Genomic DNA, 22,090 nt, shown 5'->3' on the forward strand with positions numbered 1-22,090 from the left:
GTGATTAGAAATTGTTTTTTAATTGTGTTTTTTACCGTTGTACATAAAAATTTACATATGGCTTCAGGACCCTATTCTAGCAAAGCTGATCCAACAAACAGGAAGGATTTTCAATAAACCAGGTTTTCAAACGTTATCAAACAATAGAGACAGCTTCTGTATGGATACAACCGCATCGACTCCATAACAACTTCCATTCATATTTATAAAAAAATACGATCTCGCCTTTAACTTTCTTAAGGTTTCTTGACTTCAACCCCAGATTCTCAAAAGCTACACATGTTTCATTCTTGCAAAAAAATAAATAAATAAATAAACAATTTTTAATGATCGATCACAAAACTCTCTACTTTTGGCGAACAGTAAATTGGTTCCACTTTGACAGTTAAAAATTGAGGCCGTTTTGCGAACCACTATTCAGCTATCAGCGATTTAGTAACGAGGAAGTACAGAAAGTGCAGGATGTCAACTATTCAAATTTTACTAAAATGAGGTCACATAACTCGAATTTGATGATATATTATTAATATATTGCAATATATTAGTATATTGCGCATTTTGCACCTTGCTTGTTTCAATAATTTCATCACAGTATCTTTTTTGTATAGGGAGGGAGGAAATGGAGGGGGGGGGGACGTCTCGAAAAGAATCCGCAACTTTTCTTGACCGCGTTCCTGAGGGATTCCGATCTGCATACCGTACTTTAGAGCTGAACAAATGAGTTCGTGTGCTAGGCTTACCCAATAAGCCATATAATGTTCAATTGTCTAGTTCCTTAAGCCTTCATAGTTCCATGAATGATCAAAAAATGCGTTGGGCTTCTTTTGGACATAACTCGAAACTACTCCTAGCCAAATTTGGTTTGTGTAGAAAATTACACTGAGATGAAAATAACTGCGCAGCACTCTATCAAGGTGCAAATTTGACAACTGCAGCCAGCCATGAGCACTGTGACGAAAAAATTATAGGTGAAGACGATTTACAGAAAACTTTAGTAGTTCGTGAAATGGGCAATAAAAATTCGTGTTTTTTGCTCGTGATTCGATTATTCGAAGTGCCATTGAACCTTCGGATAATCGAAACTTCGTATAATCGAGGCATCGGATAATTGACTTTGGATTGTGTTCGATAACTAAAAATATCAAAAATTCTGAACTTCAATAATACAAATATTCATAAATTCAAATAATTCAAAATAAAAAAGCAGAAATTTATAAATTCAGGAATTCACATTTTCAAGAATCTAAAAATGCAAAAAATAAAAACTCAAAAAACATAATTAATAACCAAACTAAAATTTAAAAGACTTAAATAATTATAAATTCTGAAATATAAAAATTTAATATTAAAAAAAAAACAATTTAAAATATTAAAAATTCTAAAAAATCTTGGTTTAAAAAACTTTGCTCCAGGTAGTCTAATCAAGCCAAAATTCGAAATTTTCGTCTCTAACCACAAATGCTCTAAAATTATCTGATTTTCTGTAATCTAAGATGACGAACAAATAGCAGCTCATGAACATTTCAGAATCACTAATTATTCCGTATTTTAATTATTTGGTTTCTAAATTTTGGTTTTTAACTTAAACATTTTGTGTATTTGAGAATTAAAATACATTAAGGGGTTACATCTAGGGTTACATACATGTAAATCGGCAAAAATGTCAGAGGTTGATTGAGCGCACATTTGAACTTTTTTTTTAAATCTGTTTCCAGGGCATTAAAATATACATTACATGAAGTTAGCAGTTTCAAAAAACGGATGCCACGATATTCCAACACTGCTCTGACCAAATCGGCTCAAAATTTTGGTGAAGACTCATCAAACTATTCCCGTGTGCATGACGAAGGCCGATTTTCAAATAGTTTATTTTAAAAAAAGTTAAAAATATTCTTATGTTTTTCATAAAAAAAATCGTCAATATTTGATTTTTGTATTTTTTTAAAAAAGCAAAATTTCAAAATCGGGCTTCGTCATGCACACGAGATATGTCTTGAGAGTCTTCACCACAAATTTCAGCCAATTTGGTCCATCCAATCTCGAGATATCGTGGCACCCGTAAATCAACAAGGTGTTTAGAGAAAAACGCTCACAAAGTTTGACAGCCCGCTTTGCGCATGGCCAAATTTTGATCTTAAATCGTCTCTTACTCAGTTTAATCATGAAATATCTTCATGAAACTTTCAGGAGTGATTGAAAAACATCTTTTAAGTGGATTCAATTAATTTTCTTTAACATGAATTTTGGTGTTTTTTTACATGTATGTAATCCCTTAATGAAAAACATAACACCCGATTAAAATCTTCAGAATCTTAAAATTTTATTTTTTAAAAAATGTTAGCAATTTTATCAATTTAGCAATTTTATCAATTTCAGTGATTTTAGCCATTTTAGCAGTTTTAGTTATTTTAGCAATTTTAGCTATTTCAGCAATTTTAGCGATTTCAACATTTTCGTCAATTCCAGCAATTTTAAGCAATTTCAGCAATATTAGAAATTTTAGCATTTTTAGCAATTTTAGCAATTTTAACAATTGTAACAATTTTATCAATTTTAGCAGTTTTAGCAATTTTATCAATTTTAGCAATTTTATAAATTTTAAGCAATTATATAAATTTAATTTTTTTTAGCAATTTTAACAATTTTATCAATTTTAGTCATTTTATTAATTTGAGCATTTTTAAAAATTTTAGCAATCTCAGCGATTTTAGCAGTTTTAGCAATTTTAACAATTTTAGAAACTTCTGCAATTTTTGCAATTTTAGCAATTATAGCAATTTCAGCAATTCTAGTAATTTTAGCAATTTTAGAATTTTAGCAATTTTAACAATTTTAACAATTTTTTTAGCAATTTTAGCAATTTCAGCGATTTTAGCAATTTTAGCAATTTTAGCAATTTTAGCAATTTTATCAATTGTAACAATTTTATCAATTTTAGCAGTTTTAGCAATTTTATCAATTTTAGCAATTTTATAAATTATAAGCAATTATATCAATTTAAATTTTTTTAGCAATTTTAACAATTTTATCAATTTTAGTCATTTTATTAATTTGAGCATTTTTAAAAATTTTAGCAATCTCAGCGATTTTAGCAGTTTTAGCAATTTTAACAATTTTAGCAATTTTAGAAACTTCTGCATTTTTTTGCAATTTTAGCAATTATAGCAATTTCCTTGGCAATTTCAGCAATTTTAGTAATTTTAGCAATTTTAGAATTTTAGCAATTTTAGCAATTTTAACAATTTTAACATTTTTTTTAGCGATTTTAGCAATTTCAGCGATTTTAGCAATTTTAGCAATTTTAGCAATTTTAGCAATTTTAGCAATTCTTGAATTTTAGAATTTTAGAATTTTAGAATTTTAGAATTTTAGAATTTTAGAATTTCAGAATTTCAGAATTTCAGAATTTTAGAATTTTAGAATTTTAGAGTTTTATAGTTTTAGAAAAAAAATATTTTGGAATTTTGTAATGTATTTTAACAGATTTTAACGTAGCCCCACGCCACTATTACCTGCGACATTCTAGTACCTCTTTTCACCAACCTTCCTACCCACCCTCCAAATCCCAACTGTCAAACTCGACAGCATTTTCAGAACTCTTTTCTCCCCGCATTTTCATTCATCGTTGAGCAGTCGTCGAGTTCGGTCGTGGTTTGCGCGAGTTGTTTGCGAGTTTGTTGAATCGTGGTCGTGGTGTGCGCGCGCGCGTGAGAGAATCCAGTGTTGGAGCGAGAGCGAACGCGTGTGTGTGGTGCGCCGTGTGTGAACGAGAGTGAGAGCACAACAGCTCTCTTACGTAACGCGCGTCAGAACGAGAGAGACGGAGTTGGTCGTCGCGGTGGAGGAGCGCTAGTGTTCTTTTTATAAAACACACATCAAAAAACGGTGTTTTAAAAATAGCGTCAGAAAAGTCGAACGAAAACGTTTTTTTTTTCGGCCGGAAAAGCCCCGCGTGTTTATTTTTGGGAGCTGCAGCGTCAAGTCGCGGGAGAAAAGTGCACTTTTACTCGAAAGGAAATTTTTCCGAGTGTGACACACACACACACGCGAAATGCTGAAGGTATTTGCCCCGTGAAAATCACCAGAATTTTGTGAGCGGTTTCTTGAGTGGAAAAGTGCGTGCGTGCGTGCGTGAGCGAGTTGAAAAAGAGTTGTTTTTTTTTTGTGGGTAAAATCCAGCAAAAGAAAGATCTGCCTGACCCCCCCTCGAGAGTGCGATAATTTGTTCCTCCATCTTGGTTTTTTCACACTCCGGAAAAAAAGGAGAGCAACGAAAAGAAGAGAAAGAGAGCGATTCCCTCTGTCCCGTTTCTTCGTTCTGCCCAGTCCGTGTCTTCTTCCCCATCTTCTCTTCACCTTTGGAGTGTGCGAGCGAAAAGGAAAGAGCGAGAGCGACCGTCGAAAAAAATAAAGTTTGAAAAGAGGTCACACGGCCTACTCTGCCAAAAATTTTGTCTCCTGAACAAAACGAAAAAGTATTCCCTTTTTTGGCAAGTGTCACACAACTGTCATACCAAACTGCGTTGGTAAACAAACACAGAAATCAGCAGCAGAAATCCCGTTGGAACGCACACCAAACATCGCAAAAATCGGCAGCTGATAAGGGTGTGTGCGTGAGCACTCGTTGGAGGTAGAAGCGGCGGCCAGGAGCAGATTTTCGGGGCCCGGCAGGAACGAGTTTCGAGTGAGTTGAACCAAAACAGGGTTTGCTTTGCTTTATTTTTCTTTTCAGTCTTCCTCAGAATCGAAAAAGTAGTTTGAACGTCGTTCTAAAATTACGAGAAAGCAAACAACAACGAAAAATGGTGGCAAACCCCGCGAAGCGCGGAATCCGGACGATAAATTTATATTTATATATTTTGAAGCGACTTGCAGGCGGTGGTGTCGTGACCTGCAACTTAAAAAAAAACGAATGCAGCGAGCGCAACGTTGGTGAAATTGAAGCAAAATCATCGAACAAACAATTCTTCATACCAAAACACTGATCGCGAGAACGAAAAATCGAAGGCTTTCAGTGATGTTGAAGTTAAGGAGAAGTTGCAGAAAAGAAGCTTACAGCAAGTAGAACATAACATAACAAACGAACCTGCTGCGAAATGTGGGACCAAACATTCGTTCAACCACAATTGTGTAATCACTTATTTGGCGCTGCGAGTGTTTTGCTAGATGGAAATCAGGCAGACTACGTTTCCCGTGACTTCTGAATGTTTCCATCCAAAAACCGATCGCCGACAGAGGCAAGGCAATCAGAATCAACGACGGTTTCATTCAAAGGATCTTGCAAACTACGTCCGTAATAGAGGTAGTCTAGGAATCCTGGATAAAAATCAATAAAAAGTCTAAACAGTTCTGTCAGTCACAACGGGGTCTATGTACATCCATAACCAGTCGAATTGTATGAATTTTAAGTACTTGAATTTCACGTCCGTGTTAGGGAAGTCATTCTTGAATATCCTCATCAGGGGTGACTTTTTGGGTCTAGCGGTGAGATTGGGTCATACAAAAATTCAGAAATTTGTATGACCCAATCTCACCCATAGGCTCAATGCCACCCCTGTATAGTAGAGAAGCTGGAGTTATTGGAGAACGGACATCTCAAACCAAAAGTACCAATCGAAGCACGAGAACTGTCAAACGGAGGTATCAATCGAACAAAAGCTATTGTCTTTTGCTCGATTGGTACCTCCGTTTGACAGTTCTCTCGTGCTTCTAATGGTAGTTTTGATTTGAGATGTCCGTTCTTAAATAACTCTAGCCTTTCTATTGAATAGGGCATAAATCATGCCATTTCCATTTTTCTGAACAAATATATAACCGTCTAAAATCTGACACTTTTCTCTGCTAAGCTTTTGTATGCATGTAATTTCATCGTGCAACTAATGTTGGCATATCAGCACTTTGGCCTTCAATTTAAGCGCCTAAAAAGAGCTTTCAACTGAAATCGAGTGATAAATAACTCAGTAGGAAGTGAGCAAGCAAGTTTCTATGAATAGTTTTGTTGAATAAGTTGTTTAAATAGTGAAAATCATCAAATTGGATGCCATTAGGACTGATTCCTTAACCTGTCAAACATGTGAAAACTTCCCCTAAAACGTGTAGACCAATTTCAAGATTACAGAGCCTATATTAGGGATGTTTTACACCTTAAAAGCAGAATAAAGTGGCTAACTGAAGGACACGAACAATCATTTAGAGGAAGAGAACAAGCTAATTTGAAAATCATGATTTTTGTTGAATCAACGCTAAACGTCAAAGCAGCTTTTTCAAAACAACAAAAGACTTTTGTGGAATTGAGAAAATCAAGGTTTGTTTCAACGCAAAATCGGCGTTGATTATACTCAACAAAAATTTTGTTGATTCAAACCTCGTACAGGCTGATTCTACAAAACATTTTTCTGCGTGTAATCTTTGAATCTTCTAATCTTTGAATTTTCTAATCTTTGAATCTTCTTTTATTAGAATCTTCTAATCTTTGATTCTTCTAATCTTTGAACCTTCTAATCTTTGAATCTTATATTTTTGAATCTTCTAATCTTTGAATCTTAAATTTTTTTAATCTTCTAATCTTTGATTCTTATAATTTTTGAATCTTCTAATCTTTGAATCTTTTAATATTTTACTCCTTTTACTCTTTGAATCTTCTAATTTTGGAATCTTCTAATCTTTGCATCTTCTAATCTTTGAATCTTCTAATATTCTTATCTTTGAATCTTCTAATCTTTGCATCTTCTTATAACCTTTGAACCTTCTAATCTTCTAATTTTTGAATCTAATCATCGAATATTTGAATCTTAGAAGTTTCGAATCTTCAAATCATCGAATCTTAGAATCATTAAATCTTAGGATTTTTCTGTTCTCAATTTTAAAATTTTCGAAAAAAAAAATGTTAACCTTAGTTTTGAAAAGGAGGCATCAAAATTTGTTAGGTAACACTTAGGTGAACTTTATAGAATTATTTTTCAATTCGGCTTTCTGAACTCCGGACCACTTAACGTGAAGACTTCCATCATTGCCATGATTTTTCGTTCAAATATTGATCTAAATCTAATTGATCTAAAATTTCAAACGAACGACGATTAAAGACGAATCATCGAATCAAAATATTTAAAAAGAAAAATGATAATCGAATCTTCCAATCTTCTAACTTTTCAATCTTTGAATTCTGTAGTCATCGAATCATTGAATAATAGAATCTTCGAATTATCGAATCTGCGAATAAAATTTGAAATCTAGGAATCATCGTTTCTTTAAATCTTCGAATCATCAAATCTTTGAATCTTCTAGGCTTTGAATCATCGATTGTGCAAATCATCGAATCTTCTAAGCCACGAAACATCAAATTTTTAGATCTTCGAATTTTAGAAGCCTCAAATCTTCGAATAATAAAAAAAAAATAATAAAACTATTTAATCTGCGAATGAAACTAGGAAACTTCGAATCATTAAAAAAAAACGATTCTTCTAATCTTCAAATCTTCTAGTCTTCGAATCTTCAAATCATCGAATTTTCGAAACATCAATTCTTCAAAAATTTGAATCTCCTAATCTTTGAAGCTTCAAATCATCTAATTTGGAAATTAACGAATCTTCGAATGAATCTTTGAATCTTCGAATAATAAAATCTTTAAATTATCGAATCTGCGAATGGAACTTCGATTCATTGAATTTTTGAATCTTCTGTCATTATATCCAAGGGCAATTCTGAACTCCGGACCGCTTTTGCGTGACTAGAACAAACTTCAATTAAACTTGTAGCTAGTGCGTCCATCCCGGGAATTCCCGGGACACAAATCCCGGGATTTTTCCAAAACCGGGAATTCCCGAATCCCGGGAATTTTCATAATTTGTCCCGGGAATTCCCAAAATTGAAAAAAAAAATAAAATTTTGGTCTGAAAATTCAAATTTTGTTGTAGAAATAGATGAACAGTAAAATACATAGTAATCGATACGAACTTTAAAGCATTAAAATTTGTATTCGGCATATATCAGCTTTAATTTGACTGATAAGGGAAAATTGATTATAATTTAGTCATAGATCCGCAAAATGCCTGGCGCAATAAATATTTTCTATTTAATTTTACGTATTTTTGAAGACTATTTATCGTATTTATATTTATGATATTAAAATTGAAAATTATCATCTTAAATTATTTTTCATCAAACTCCGGATTTTGGGGCAAGTAACGAAATAAGACAGCTATTTGTGGCAAATGGGCAGTATTCATGATTGCTGAGAGTCGCAGGACTCTCGCCCTTTGCTATTAGTAAGTATCCAGCAAAGCAAAGGGTATAGCATGCATTTGATACTGTCAACTCCCATTCGGCTGTGTTCTCGTCGCTGTCATGTTGTAAACTGGAGCCGAGGGAGGTCCTGTTGTGAATTCTAGTTGGAGGTGATCCGAAGATCATTGAAGAAGGTAGAATTCGCCATCACCCAAGACACGAAGGCACGAAGGATAGACCATGTCTTGGGGGGTGAAAGGATGATAGGATTTAGTGATAATACCACAATTTAATATTGGTCTTTCTCTCTTATTTCAGACAAAATGTCTGGTCCGAATCCAAGCTGTTGCAGAAATCTTCCACTATACAAAATGGGGTCTTCCTTCTATCATTTCCTGTATTTTGAAAAAGGTGAGGCGCCGAATGTGGACATATAGTTTATCACACTTACTCCATATGGTGTGAACGTGAAATGCTGTATGTTTGCAATTGGTGCATTGGCTATTTTCAAAACAAGCTAGATTTTTCCTATTATTTTAAGATAAAATTTAGTAAAATCTACCTATCTATTTTTTGTTATTGCTATAACTTGTCCCTTACTTCACAAACTTTAAGTACTCTATTCTTCAATCTTGGAATCGCAATACATTATTGTAGAAATGTAACTGCTGAAAAAATTGGTAAGAAATTTGGGCATAACTGTTATTAATATGATTAAAGGTACGTTCAATATGTTTTATTATATATGTTAACTATTCAAGTTGTTTGTCTTGTCCCATATGTCACAACTTCAGTTGTTTTCTCGAAAACTTCTCGTTACAAGTTAGTAGTTCTGTCTAGTTGCAAAATAAGGTTTCTTTATTCTTTCTTTCTGTGTTAGTATGTTATTCAATGTTCGATTTTATTTTACATTGTACTTATCCCATTTTTCTCTTTCTCTTTCATGTACCTTGCGAGCATACGATGACCGAAAAAGTCATTGTATAAGCCAACACACGTGTATTTTCACAAAGCCGCGAAACAGAACAAGTATTTTTATAAGTGCGTGAATAACAATCGGTCGTTGAAGCTCAAAAAATGTGAGAACAATATCGCGTCGTGGTTAAGTGATAATAAGGCGAAGAAAGTAGACGACGATTCCGCATGAAGAATATAGCGGAAATTAGGTGTTAATTGCACAATGGATGAAGGTTTGAAGTTGACACTGTCAAAAGGGAATGGTAAGATGCAATAGTAATATTGCTAGGTTTGATAGTGTCAAAAGGTAAGATCCAGGAATAAGGATTATATGAACCTATATTGTCATAATTATTGTATTCACTGAAAATTCTATACACTTTCTACCCCCAATGTGTCCTGCACTGGGGGTGCCTGGGGTAACTTCGAGTTGACCTGGGCCGCCCGAGGAATTATGTCGTAGGTGGTTCGTGTACTTCTCACTCACCTCTCCTCGCGGCAAGGTTTTCCGTAGGTCTACACTCGTACATGCAACATGGGACAGCATGAATCTTCAGCTGAAGCCGGACGAATGTATTCCGAAATTACAGAATTACAGAATTACAGAAGTAACGAAATAAGACAGCTATTTAAGAAAAAAAAATTGCAGCGTGTTTTGAATAACTTTGGTTAAAACAGGAACAGAAAAAAATTTTAGTACACCGATTTCCAAATGTATTGCTCTGAAATCTCCTGTGCCTTTTCAGCCTGTATTCCTGATTTTCCCTAGTTGACGGTAGTAACTTAAAGAGAATTATTAAAATATGTTTTATATAAAATAAAACATTCAAAAGTTATCTAAAATTTTGCATTGACTGTTTTTTTAATATGAAGGACAATGGGACCATCCATAAACCACGTGGACACTTTTTGAAATCTCAACCCCCATCGTGGACAATTGTCCATACAAAAAAACCTTTTTGTATGGAGCGTGGACAATCGCCATACCCCCTAAAGTGTCCACGTGGTTTATGGATGGTCCCAATGGCTTATAGGACCTTTTTTTTAAAAAAAAAACTCTTGTTTTGTTGTCGCTTCTCGTTTTTGTAGATATTTTCAAAGAAATTTGTCTAGCTTTTCTAGTTATGGCATATATTAAAATATATAAAAGAAATTTATTTATAAAACACTTATTTAATTTGAATGACATTGAAAATTTAAATTTGAACTTTTTTTAAATAAAAAAAAACAATTTTAATTTCTTTTAAGTTATTTAAAAACTGTCGTCCTTGTTTAGATTGAAGTGTAGATTGTCACCAATTATTATTATTGAGCTTGAAAAAATGTCAAATATTATGAAAACATACATTTTATGACTGCTTCAAAAATTTCCCGGGATCCCGGGAATTCCCGGGATTTAAAAAATATTTTTCCCGTTTCCCGGGAAATTCAAAACCCGGGAAAATTGGACGCCCTACTTGTAGCACAAAACACTGCTTCGAAAAGCTCTGACCTGAAAAAGTATGACAAATAAAAGGTTCATTAATTCAGCAAAAAGCAGATCAAATTTCAACTTTCCTACATTTAGACGTTGTTTGTACGCAGGTGCCAAAAAATTGTTGTACCCCATATCCTTTGCGGATTTTCGGTCGCCGAAAACATGCATATCCCAATCACAGACGTGATATTCGAGGGCCTAGAGCAATCATTTCGATGCTTCAAGTAGAATATTGTCAGTTTGCACCACCAACTTGATGGTAGCGATTTCTTCGTTGATTCTGATTACCCTTATGCCTTCAGTTATACATGTCGTTTGAAATTCGTTGCGCTGGCTTTTCTTGTAAATATGATTTTTCCATCATTTTTCGGCAGAACACTTGCCGGCAGGCTACAGTACTTCGGTTTGAACGATTTGTACTGGTATCTGGTTTTCTGTACGAACTTTCAAAAGCGATAGTCTATATAATCTTTAACGCGAACGCTACTGGCTTTGATGTGCTTGGTACTCGGTATACGCTTCAATGTTTCTAAAAAAACATTTAAGTGTGAAATATTCAAGGTTCGCCGCAGCGCCAAATAAGTGATTACAATTGGGATTGTAATGCGAATGCCACATGCTTCAATAGGTCCGTTTGTTATGTTATGTCTTATTTGCTGTAGGCTGCTTTTCCACTACTAATCTAATCATAGACTCACTCAACTTTAACTTAACAATTTGTTGTAGTAAACAAAAATCACTTACCTGGTGGTTCTCAACTCGCTACACTGTACTTACCACTGTTATCCTAATTTTGCACAGCAATTTCGGTACGATCCACTCGGTGGTACATCAATAATTAGTTTCCCTATCACGGACTTCGCCGGGGTTTGCCACCTAAACTTAACTCATCTTCACATTTCTAACCAACACTTTCTCCCCGGACCCCTTTCCAGAGACACACTGTACGCGAACGATTACGACTACGGTACGGTACCGTACGGCGGCACCATGGACGCGGAACACGGCGTCGGAAGCGACTCGCTAGGGGGGATGCCGGGGGGCGTGCTGGTCGTGGAGGAGGAGGGCGAGGAGGCGGTGGAGCTGCCGCTGGAGGACGACGGCACGCTGTCGCTGTCGACGCTGCAGGCGCAGTTTTACGGGGCGTGCGGGCTGAAGTACCGGAACCCGGAGAACCGGGCGATCCGGGGGGTGCGGTTGAACGACAACAAGTTGCACCCGTTTGCGCCGGAGCAGGGCTGGGGGAGTCACATTTACATTTGTGTGTTTCCGAAGGAGAACAAGCGGAAGAGCGATGACAAGTTGGAGAACTCGACGCCGAAGACGAAGCGGATTGAGAATAGGAATAGGACGACGACGGATTTGATTGTGCTGGGGTTGCCGTGGAAGACGACGGAGGAGGGGTTGCGGGAGTACTTTGACGTGTTCGGGGATTTGCTGGTGGTGCAGATAAAGAAGGACGCGAAGACCGGGCAGAGCAAGGGGTACGGGTTTATCCGGTTTGCGAAGTTCGAGTCGCAGATGAAGGCGCTGTCGAAGCGGCATTTGATTGATGGGCGTTGGTGTGACGTGAAGGTGCCGTCGAGCAAGGATCAGATGCAGCACCAGATGCCGAGCAAGATCTTTTTGGGGCGGGTGACGGAGGACATGACGGCGGACGATATCCGGGAGTACTTTAGCAAGTATGGCGAGGTGACGGACGTGTTTATTCCGAAGCCTTTCCGGGCGTTTGCGTTTGTGACGTTCATTGATCCGCACGTGGCGCAGAGTTTGTGCGGCGAGGATCACCTGATCAAGGGGGCGTCGGTGTACGTGTCGACGGCTTCGCCGAGGCCGGAACATAACCGGAACCAGCAGAAGAACCAGATGGGTGGAAATTTTTCCAACTACGATGAGCGTGGAAGGGGTGGTGGATCTTCCGGGTCGGATTACGGTGGCCAGCAGAGCCACTCGAACATGAACAGCAACTATCACCACGGTGGAGGAGGTGGTGGCGGCGGCGGAGGGTACAACAGTATGCCCCAGCAGAACCAGCCGATCTGGAACTACAACGAGTACTCGCAGCAGAGCCGGCAGAACCAGAACAGCAACATCGACAGTATGCCGAACCTGCAGGCGCTGGGGTTGAACTCGACGGGTCCTGGTCCTAACGGGGGTCAGGGAAACGCCGGGGGCCTCCACGGAGGCCACCATGGATCAGCGCCGGGCGCCGGGATGGGTGGCAATCACCTGAGTGGGGGTGGAGCGGGAGCTGGTGGTAATAGCGGCGGCGCTCCGGGAGTCATCGGAAACCACGGCGGCCCGGGTGCCGGCGGGAACATGAACCTCAACCAGATGCCCATCAATCCGGCCATCATCGCGGCCGCCCTCAGCCAGTGGAGCCTCATCGGCAACCAGATGCACAACAACCCGCAGGGTTCGGGCGGTCCCGGAGGACCGGGCGCCCCTGGCCAGGGCGGTGGCAACGCCCCGGGCGGTCCCGGCAATCCCGCCGGTGGCCCCGGCTCCGGAGGCCCCGGCGCCGGCCAGGAATATCTGCCCTGGAACGGATCAGGTAACGGAAACGCGGCCGCCGGAGGACCGGCCGGACGAGGCGAACAGAACCGACAGTAGAACCCCGTGCGCGCCTCTCCACATGCTTACACACTGAATTTGTAACGCACGCACCCCCCCTTACACACACACACTAAACACAAAAACGACGAAAAGTTGAGAATTAAGGGACTTTCTTGATTTTTCATTTGCGAAAAAATCGAAAGGGGGCGGAGCTTAAAGTTGACCTAAAGTGGAATAAATTGTGTGACGAAACCACTCCCCCTCTTAAAGAAATCGTGTTACTCGTGGTGATTATTGCATTCGATCGTGATATTTCGATCGGAATTTCTCGACTCACGATCGAGATTTCTCGATTGTAATCGAAAACATTCGATATGGGTTCGAAGCTCGTTACCAAATCTTTTACAAATTTATTCAATTTCAATAATTAAAAAAAAATTAAAAGATTTTCAATAGATTTAAAAAAAAATTGGAACATTTTAAAAAAAAATATTTTTTTAAAAAACATTTTTTTTTAATTTTAAAATTTTAAATTTTTGAAATTTTCAGGGAAATATTTTGAAATTTTGAAATCTTTGAATTTTTTTGAATAATTGAAATTTTTAAAATTCTAAAATTTTTGGCTTTTTTTTATATTAAATTTTTGAATTTTTATTTTTTGTTAAATTTTTGAATTTTTTAAATGTTTTGAAATTTGTTTTTTTATTGTTTTCTAATTTTCAATTCTCTTTAAATTTTCAAAATTTTAATTTTTTGAACTTTTGAATTTTTTGAATTTTTTGAATTGATTGATATTTTTGAAATTTTGATTTTTTTTAAAATTGTTTGAAATTTTTAAAGTTTTTAATTTTTTTAAAATTTTTGAAATTTTTAAATTTTTTGAAATTTTGAAATTTTTTAGAAAATTTTAAAATTTTTGAAATTTTTAATTTTTTTGAAATTTTTAAATTTTTTGAAATTTTTGAAATTTTTGAAATTTTTAAAATTTTTGAAATTTTTGAAATTTTTGAAATTTTTGAAATTTTGAAATTTTGAAATTTTGAAATTTTGAATTTTTGATATTTTGATATTTTGAAATTTTGAAATTTTGAAATTTTGAAAATTTTGAAATTTTGAATTTTGAATTTTGAATTTTTGAATTTTTGAATTTTTAAATTTGTTGAAATTTTGAAATTTTAAAATTTTAAAATTTTGAAATTTTGAAATTTTGAAATTTTGAAATTTTGAAATTTTGAAATTTTGAAATTTTGAAATTTTTGAAATTTTTGAAATTTTTGAAATTTTTGAAATTTTTGAAATTTTTGAAATTTCTAAAATTTTTGAAATTTTTGAAATTTCTAAAATTTTTGAAATTTTTGAAATTTTTAAAATTTTTGATTTTTTTGAAATTTTTTAAATTTTTGAAATTTTTAAAATTTTTGAAATTTTTTAAATCTTTGAAATTTTTAAATTTTTTGAAATTTTTGAAATTGAATTTTTTGAAATTTTTAAAATCTTTAAATTTTTTTAAAATTTTCAAAATATAAAAAAAATCAAATTTTTAAAAAAAATTCAAAATTTTCAAAATTCTTAAAAAAAATATTTTTTTTAAATTTATGAAAATTTTAAAAAATTTTAAGTTTTGGAAGTTTTTATAAAAATTGAAATTTTTTATACGTTTAAAATTTTTTAAATTTTTATTTTTTTAAATTTTATTGTCTCTGAATTTTTGATTTTTTTTGATTTTTTAATTGTTTAAAGTTAGAAAGAAATTAATTTAGATTTGTAATTTTTTCACATTATCAATATTGAACTTACGTTTTTCATATTTCTTTTAAATAAAAAAATATTCTAAAAAGAGGTATTACAAATGTCGATCGTAATTTCTCGATCCACGATCGAGATTTCTCAACAGTAAAATTTTGATCGTAATTTCTCGATGGTATGTCGTAAATCGTGATGCTAGATCGAGATTTGACGATGGTAAGTCGTAATCCTTACCATCGAGAAATCTCGATCGTGAGTCGAGAAATAGGGACGTGGCGTTACATCGTGCTGCCACCTGGTTTTTTTAAGCGCAAGATTGTAAAAGTGCTGAGTCATCGTCTAAAAATAGACGGCGTCCTATCTCGCCCAGCAAAATGAAGTCGATAAAGTAGTCGGTTTCGATGAGAAAAAGTGGAAAATGTGGTCTAAAAATAGCGACGCCATCCCCCTATTACGATCGTAATATTACGATCGAATGCAATAATCACCACGACTGACTCCGCCCCCTTTCGTGCGCCTTCAAACCAACAAAAAAACGATGCCTAGCTTTATTGTCCCCAAAAAGAGTGGTGAGGGGCGTGGCTTGAACGCGCAAGCTCCGCCCACCACCATTCACACAAACCCGCCCCCAGATAATTTTAACCTATTTTTTTTGGTTTCGCATAAGTTTTAACCTTTTACCAAATCACAAACGGAGGGCGCGCGTGCGCGTGCGATCGACTATTTAATCGGTATGATAGATGGAAAGCTCGCGACGTCGGTAAAGAAGATCCCCGTTACCGACTTCGCGAGCTTTCAACTTTTCTGTGTGTGTGTACGTGTGCGCGCTAGGTCGACGAATGCCCTGCCCGAACGAGTGCTGCAATCCGAAGGTCGGTAAAGTAGACCCCGCAACGGTGAGGAGGCAATACAAGCGGAAGCGTGTGAGCGATGAGGAAGGTGGTGTGCGTGCGGTTGAGAAACAAGCCGAGCAAGAGGACGTTGCGAGCAAGTGTGAGTGACGACGCGTGTGTGCGCGCGTCGGTAAAGTAGACGCCCTATTTTTTGTTTCTTAGTAATACTAACACTATTTTACCCGTACACAATAGGGAAAGAGAGAGAGCGCAGCCGGTTTGAGAGCGAGTTTTGTGTTTTTTGACGTGTGTTTGCGTTTTAAGTTAGTCGGTAAGGCAGAGGCGTCGGTAAGCGACGGGCAGGAACGAGGAGAAGCTTTTTGAAGGTGAAAAAAAAAACACAATTAGAAACTGTTAACCTGTACGCTTTGTCGGATTGATGTGAGTTTCCTGTGTTGTTTTTTGGATTTGTTTGAACTCTACACTTAGTGCAACCAGTTTCCTACTAAATAAAGGTTAGACAAGCAGTAGTTGCAGAGAGCGAGAAAGAGAGAGGTAGTGGGTAGAATGTGAGCAGATGTAAGTCGAATTAAATTCATTATTGATTCAAACTATATACTATGATTATATATCAAAATACAAATAAAACTTGAGATGAGAGAATACAATTACAAAAACAAATATATAATATTAAAAAAAACACAAAATAACAACAAAACAAAGCAAAAAGTGTGTGGTATGATGTTGTTGCAGCAAACAAATACGCAAAGTAAACAAAAAAACGCAAAAATATGAATGAGTTTCGCACGTTGTGTACGCAAAAAAACAAAACCAATAGCAAGATATGTCATAGATTGAGTGTGTAACCCCCCTTCAAACAAAACACATAACCTATATAAGAAAAGTGAAAAAATACTACTTAGCGCGAGCATAAATCTCCCAGTAATTAGCGCGCGAAAGAGCAAACAAAAAGAGAGAGTGAACATTTTGAGAGCGAGAGCGCAGAACACCTCTGTAGAGTGCGTAACCTATATCTAGAATAATAATGACGCGATGGTTTGATGATCAAAATACCTATGTAAACACGGAAGATGATGATAACGGCGCGAGAGAGCAGAAAATCTTTGAAAAACATACACGCAAAACTTGTTGTGAAACAGAAATGAGCGGAACCGTCTTTTGCGGGTGCTGCCGTGTTGAGCGAAAGAAAGGGTTCCTTGCTGGTGTGAGTGGCGCGGGAATTGGGGGAAGATTCGTCGAGGTCGAGGAGCTTGGCGGGCGCCGGCAATGGTCAGAATTCGAATGTTGTTGATCTGAAAAAGTTCTAGCTAGATTTGCTTTACTAATAATATGTTCGATCTTCCTGGAAAAAAAGATTATTGATGTCGGCAAAGTAGCTCTGGGAAAGGCGCCGGTAATGAACAAAAAGTTAAATTTACTAAAAAAAATAAGCTTAGTCAACAATTCCAGCTAAATTTGCTTTACCAAAAATCGATGTTCCTCAAAATGAAAATCGTGGATATCGGTAAAGTAGATCTGAAAAAGTACCCCTCATGGTAACTGCTAAAATCAAGCAAAACAATGTAAATGGCCCAATGTTGAAGTATGAAAAAAGATATAGACTCCTGCTCGTTCCTAATTTAAACATCCGTGGTGATTATTGCACTATTGTTTATGTAAACGAATACTTAGTTCAATTTTTTTTTAATTTGAAAAATAACAAAATTCAAAAAAACTGAACATTTTTTGAAAATTAAAAAAAATTGAAGGTTTGAAATAAATGTTTTTAAAGATAAAAAAAATATAAAAAAAATTAAGAGAAATTCTAGAATTTTTTTTTCAATAAAAATTTAAAATATTTGAAATTTATAAAAAAAATGATCTTATTATTTTTTTATTAACTAGAAATCATGAAAATTTGTTGATTTTTTTAAATCTAAAACTGAAACATTCAATGTTTATTGAAATATAAAAACCTTAAAATTTTGAAAATTTTAGAAATGGAAAAAAAGTTTAAATCTTTCGAAATTTTAATCTTTTTTTTTATTTTTAAATTTTTGAAAATATTTGAAAACTATAAAAAAATATTTTTTTTTATTTGACTTTGTTTTTTTTTTAGATCTTGTGTAAAATATTTTTGACTTAATTTTGTTTTTGCTTAAATTTTTTTTTTGATTTTTTAATTTGAAAAATAACAAAATTCAAAAAAACTGAACCTTTTTTGAAAATTTAAAAAAGAATTGAAAGTTTCAAAAATTTCATAAATTTCATAATTATTTTTTTTAATTCAAAAATTTTAAAAATTTTATAGATTTCAAATTTTTAAATAGATTTAAAAAATTTTAATAGATTTCAAATATTTTATTTTTTTTTGAAAATAAAAAAAATAATGAGAAATTCTAGATTTTTTTTTATTAAAGATTTAAAATATTTTGAATAGTTCAAATTTAAAAAAATGTTTTAGTAATTTTTTACAGCATTGAAACATTTAATGTTCATTAAAATCTAAATATCTTAAAATTTAAAAAAGAATTGGAATTTAAAAAAATGTCACTTCGACATTAGCTCATTTACATTGTTTTGCTTGAAATGTCGTTGTTCGAACTGAAACTAAATTTGCTCTACCAACGTTTCGATCGATTTTTGGTGTCGGTAAAGTAGATCTAGAAAAGGCGCCTTTATTGGTCAACGCTTAAATGTTGTTTTAATTCGAACTCAAACCATTTTAGTTAGATTTGCTTTGTCAACATCTCGATTGACGTCGGTAAAGTAGACCTAGCAAAGGCGCCGTTAATGACCAAAAAACTAAATTTGCCTCGACCAATCTTCCTCACCGGGTGATCTCTTTCCTTAAAATAACGCTGAATTTTCTGTGTTGCCGAGTGAGTACTTGTTGTTGATTGTCTGTTTTGTTGTGGCGCCGTATACTCTCTTTCGCCCCCTCCCTCCCTACCCTCTTCTTTTGGCTGTCGTTGTTTGTGTCTGTTTGTGGATCCGCTCCGCTTTGCGGCGACGACGACGGGTTGGAGAAAATAGCGATCCGCGAGAGTGAAAACGATGATGATGATGACGTTTTGGACGCGCGAGCATGAGCGATGAGCGCTGAACAAGAGAAGCGATGAGAGCGCATGATGGGATGAGCAATGGATGTGCGTGTTTTTTGGATGGCGAGCGAGCGAGATGTAAGTAACTTGTTTTCCTTTGCGCAAGAACACGCCAAAAAGCGGCAGAACCAAAGATGTTTAACAAGTTGTTTTTGATTTTTGATTTTTTTTTATTTACCCTTTTTCTTATGAGTTCTTTTTCCTCAAACTTTCTTCTCGTTGCACAATTTTCACCTTCTGCTTTCGAAATTTTACCCTTCTTTTTTTCTCTTTCTCTCACAAAACCTTGGCTGCGCGAACCAGTGTGAGACCCCGGAACGCAATTGCCGCGAGTGTGTGGGTTGTGTTCTGTTTCGTCGTGTTTGGTTGTGTTTGTCTCGTTGCTTGTGTGCTCTTATTTTATGATTTTGTTTGACTCTTCTTGTTTTTGGAATGACCGCTTACGAAATCAACCGTTCGAAATTGAGCTCAAACCATGTGAGGTTTCTTGAAGTATTCTAATCGGTTTCTCTTCTCATCCCTAGAACGCGGTAGCTCTGGTGACTGGTGGCGCCTCCGGCCTGGGACGCGCAACGGTGGAGCGGTTCGCCCGGACTGGAAGTAAGGTGGTGCTTGCGGATCTGCCCACGTCCAAGGGTGCCGATGTGGCGAAGGAGCTCGGCGACAACGTCGTCTTCGTGCCGGTTGATGTAGGTTACCCCTTCTTGTACGCTGTAGATCTTGTGTTCATGACTTCCCTCTTTCCCATCTCACTAGGTTCTCTCCGAGAAGGACGTAACCGGGGCGCTCGAGCTGGCCAAGTCCCAGTTTGGCCGGCTGGACGTGGCCGTCAACTGTGCCGGCATCGCCGTGGCCGTCAAGACGTACAACTTCAACAAGAAGGTCGCCCACAAGCTCGAGGACTTCCAGCGCGTGCTGCTGGTCAACACGGCCGGCTCGTTCAACGTGATCCGCCTCTCCGCGGGACTCATGGGCGAGAACGAACCGAACGCGGACGGTCAGCGCGGGGTGATCGTCAACACGGCCTCGGTGGCGGCCTTCGATGGCCAGATTGGCCAGGCTGCGTACGCCGCATCCAAAGCCGCGGTCGTCGGAATGACGCTGCCCATCGCGCGCGACCTGAGCACCCAAGGAATTCGCATCTGCACCATCGCGCCCGGACTGTTCAACACCCCGATGCTGCAAGCCCTGCCGGACAAGGTGCGCGCCTTCCTCGCCAAAACCGTTCCGTTCCCGCAGCGCCTCGGCGAACCGGCCGAGTACGCCCAGCTGGTGCAGTCGATCGTGGAGAACCCGATGCTCAACGGGGAGGTCATCCGGCTGGACGGAGCGCTGCGCATGATGCCCTAGAGAAAAAGTGTCCCTGTTGGAACCTTCACCTTCCCGTCTGCGATACGGATGCATTTATTAGTCTTCTAAGCGGGTCGTCAAACGATCCGAGAAAGAGAGTTGCCAGTTGCCTTATAGAGATATAAAGAATAAAGTTTTTTGGTTTTCATAAAGGTTTGCATAATAAAAATGCGGAAAGTCTACAATTACTGATATCCGAAATTCCTTGTTTTACTTCAGATGACATTGCACCCCGGGATCGTTGGAAATCTTCAAGGTCAGACGGAGGAACGGTTGAGCGAAACCCGGCCGAAAGGTAGGTGACTTCAGTTTGGTTTGTGATGGGTGACCGCTTCGATGCTTTGAGATCATGAACGAAGTGCTAGTAGGATTCACGGACTGGTTGAAATGGAAGAAGCTGCAGCTGAACATCGCGAAGACGAAGTGCATGGTTGAGACGATGAAGTACCTTTGAACTTCAACGAACATATTGACTGTACTATTCGGAAGGCTACTTGACGGCAGAGACGAAAGTTCCGGTGTACAATTCGCTCATCGCTCCTCACTTTGACTATTGTTCATCGATCTTGTTTTTTGGGAACACAACGACAACTGAAAAGGATGCAGGTACTACCAGGCAAAATAATGCGACTGATACTGAAGTGTGATCGACTGACGCCTCGATGGAGCATGTTTGCAATGGATGTCGGTGAAGCAACGAATCGAGTACAATACCCTTGTGTTTGTTTATGCTCCCTTAGGCAATTTGGCAAATTTGTAAAATGCAAAGTTTCTCTTGGACTCTGCTGAGGGCGCCAAATTGTTTAAGGAGGGCGACATTTTGTGTAAAGAACTTGTTTGTCGACGACTAACCTACAGCTCAGCCCTGGTTTATCGTATGAAAAAAGGATGGCGCCACAATGCTTGACGAAAGCCACGGTATGCGGAAGGGTTAGCCATGGGAGCATGGCACTAGAGGAGCTGACGATCTCAGATTGCAGAACTGGAAAAAGACATGCACGCAGAACTCGCCGTTTTACAAAGGATTTTAACTTTACAGCCAGCTTAGAAAGAATGCAAAGACGACAAGCAACATCAACGAGTTTAAACGAAACTGCAAGGAGTTGGTACGGACACACACACCGCCTTAAAGACGCAAGCAAGACGAATTGGATTGGCCATGAATACGACGAACACAAAGTACATGAGAGGGAGGGGCTCAAAGAAGCGAGCGAATTCGTATACTTGGGATCGCTGGTAAGTCTGGTAACGGCCGACAACGACACCAGCTTAGAGATCCGGACTCGTATCCACTCTGCGAATCGCGCCTACTTTGGATTACGGAAAAACTTGACATCTGATCAAGTGCAACGCGCCACGAGGCTGACCCTGTACAAGACACTGATTAGACCGGATGTCCTCAATGGCCATGAGACCTGGACGCTGCGGCAAGTTTTCGAACCGAAAGTGCTGCGAACGATCGACGGTGGAGTACGTACAGCTCTGAATGAGTGGCGAAGGCGCATGAACCACGAACGGCACGCGCTGCTGGGAGAACCGACCATCGCACTATGGTACATTGGGTGGCCAAGTTTCAAAAAAGTTACCTTCTCCAAATATTTTTGACGTAGACTTACGTCTTTGTCGAAGGTACTGGGGTGTCATTCCAAAAAACCCGGGCCGAAGGCCCTGGATTACTGCGTCATCCGTCAAACGCTTCCCTCTAATCGAATCCTTCCCTCTAATCGAATCGACACGATTTATGTGCCATTCGATTCGAAAATTATTCAGCAATTTGCTATATAACTTTCATTGTTGGCAAAATAGTTTAACTATTGAAACAATTGAATGTTTTAAAATGTTTT

The 22,090-nt window shown here is 37.4% G+C and overlaps 2 protein-coding genes across 3 annotated transcripts; both read left to right on the plus strand.

Moving 5' to 3' along the window:
- The first annotated feature begins 3,615 nt into the window (after nucleotides 1–3,615).
- On the plus strand, nucleotides 3,616–20,415 carry LOC119769391 (3-hydroxyacyl-CoA dehydrogenase type-2). 2 transcript variants are annotated; one of them, XM_038261541.1, is made up of 3 exons: nucleotides 3,616–4,060; nucleotides 19,421–19,585; nucleotides 19,653–20,415. In XM_038261541.1, exons 1-3 carry the CDS (start codon nucleotides 4,052–4,054, stop codon nucleotides 20,244–20,246), a joined length of 768 nt encoding a protein of 255 aa, XP_038117469.1. In that variant the 5' UTR covers nucleotides 3,616–4,051; the 3' UTR covers nucleotides 20,247–20,415. The 2 variants fall into 2 exon arrangements, with proteins under 2 accessions (XP_038117469.1, XP_038117458.1); XM_038261530.1 differs by lacking the exon at nucleotides 3,616–4,060 and adding an exon at nucleotides 18,388–18,974.
- Nucleotides 4,060–13,409, plus strand: LOC6047706 (TAR DNA-binding protein 43). The gene is made up of 2 exons (XM_038261524.1): nucleotides 4,060–4,684; nucleotides 11,593–13,409. The coding sequence occupies exon 2, from the start codon at nucleotides 11,648–11,650 to the stop codon at nucleotides 13,268–13,270; it is 1,623 nt and encodes a 540-aa protein (XP_038117452.1). The 5' UTR covers nucleotides 4,060–4,684; nucleotides 11,593–11,647; the 3' UTR covers nucleotides 13,271–13,409.
- Nucleotides 20,416–22,090: the final 1,675 nt, after the last annotated feature.

This window comes from Culex quinquefasciatus, chromosome 1 (genome assembly GCF_015732765.1).
Source record: "Culex quinquefasciatus strain JHB chromosome 1, VPISU_Cqui_1.0_pri_paternal, whole genome shotgun sequence".
Lineage (NCBI taxonomy): Eukaryota > Metazoa > Arthropoda > Insecta > Diptera > Culicidae > Culex > Culex quinquefasciatus.

Excerpts from the sequence above, each read along its gene's own strand:
- LOC119769391 (XM_038261530.1), top strand. The coding sequence starts at position 18,936 with ATGGATGTGCGTGTTTTTTGGATGGCGAGCGAGCGAGAT. Across the intron at positions 18,975-19,420 it reads GGATGGCGAGCGAGCGAGAT|AACGCGGTAGCTCTGGTGAC; the intron begins GTAAGTAACTTG and ends TCTCATCCCTAG. Across the intron at positions 19,586-19,652 it reads TCGTCTTCGTGCCGGTTGAT|GTTCTCTCCGAGAAGGACGT; the intron begins GTAGGTTACCCC and ends CCATCTCACTAG.
- LOC6047706 (XM_038261524.1), top strand. The coding sequence starts at position 11,648 with ATGGACGCGGAACACGGCGTCGGAAGCGACTCGCTAGGGGGGATGCCG.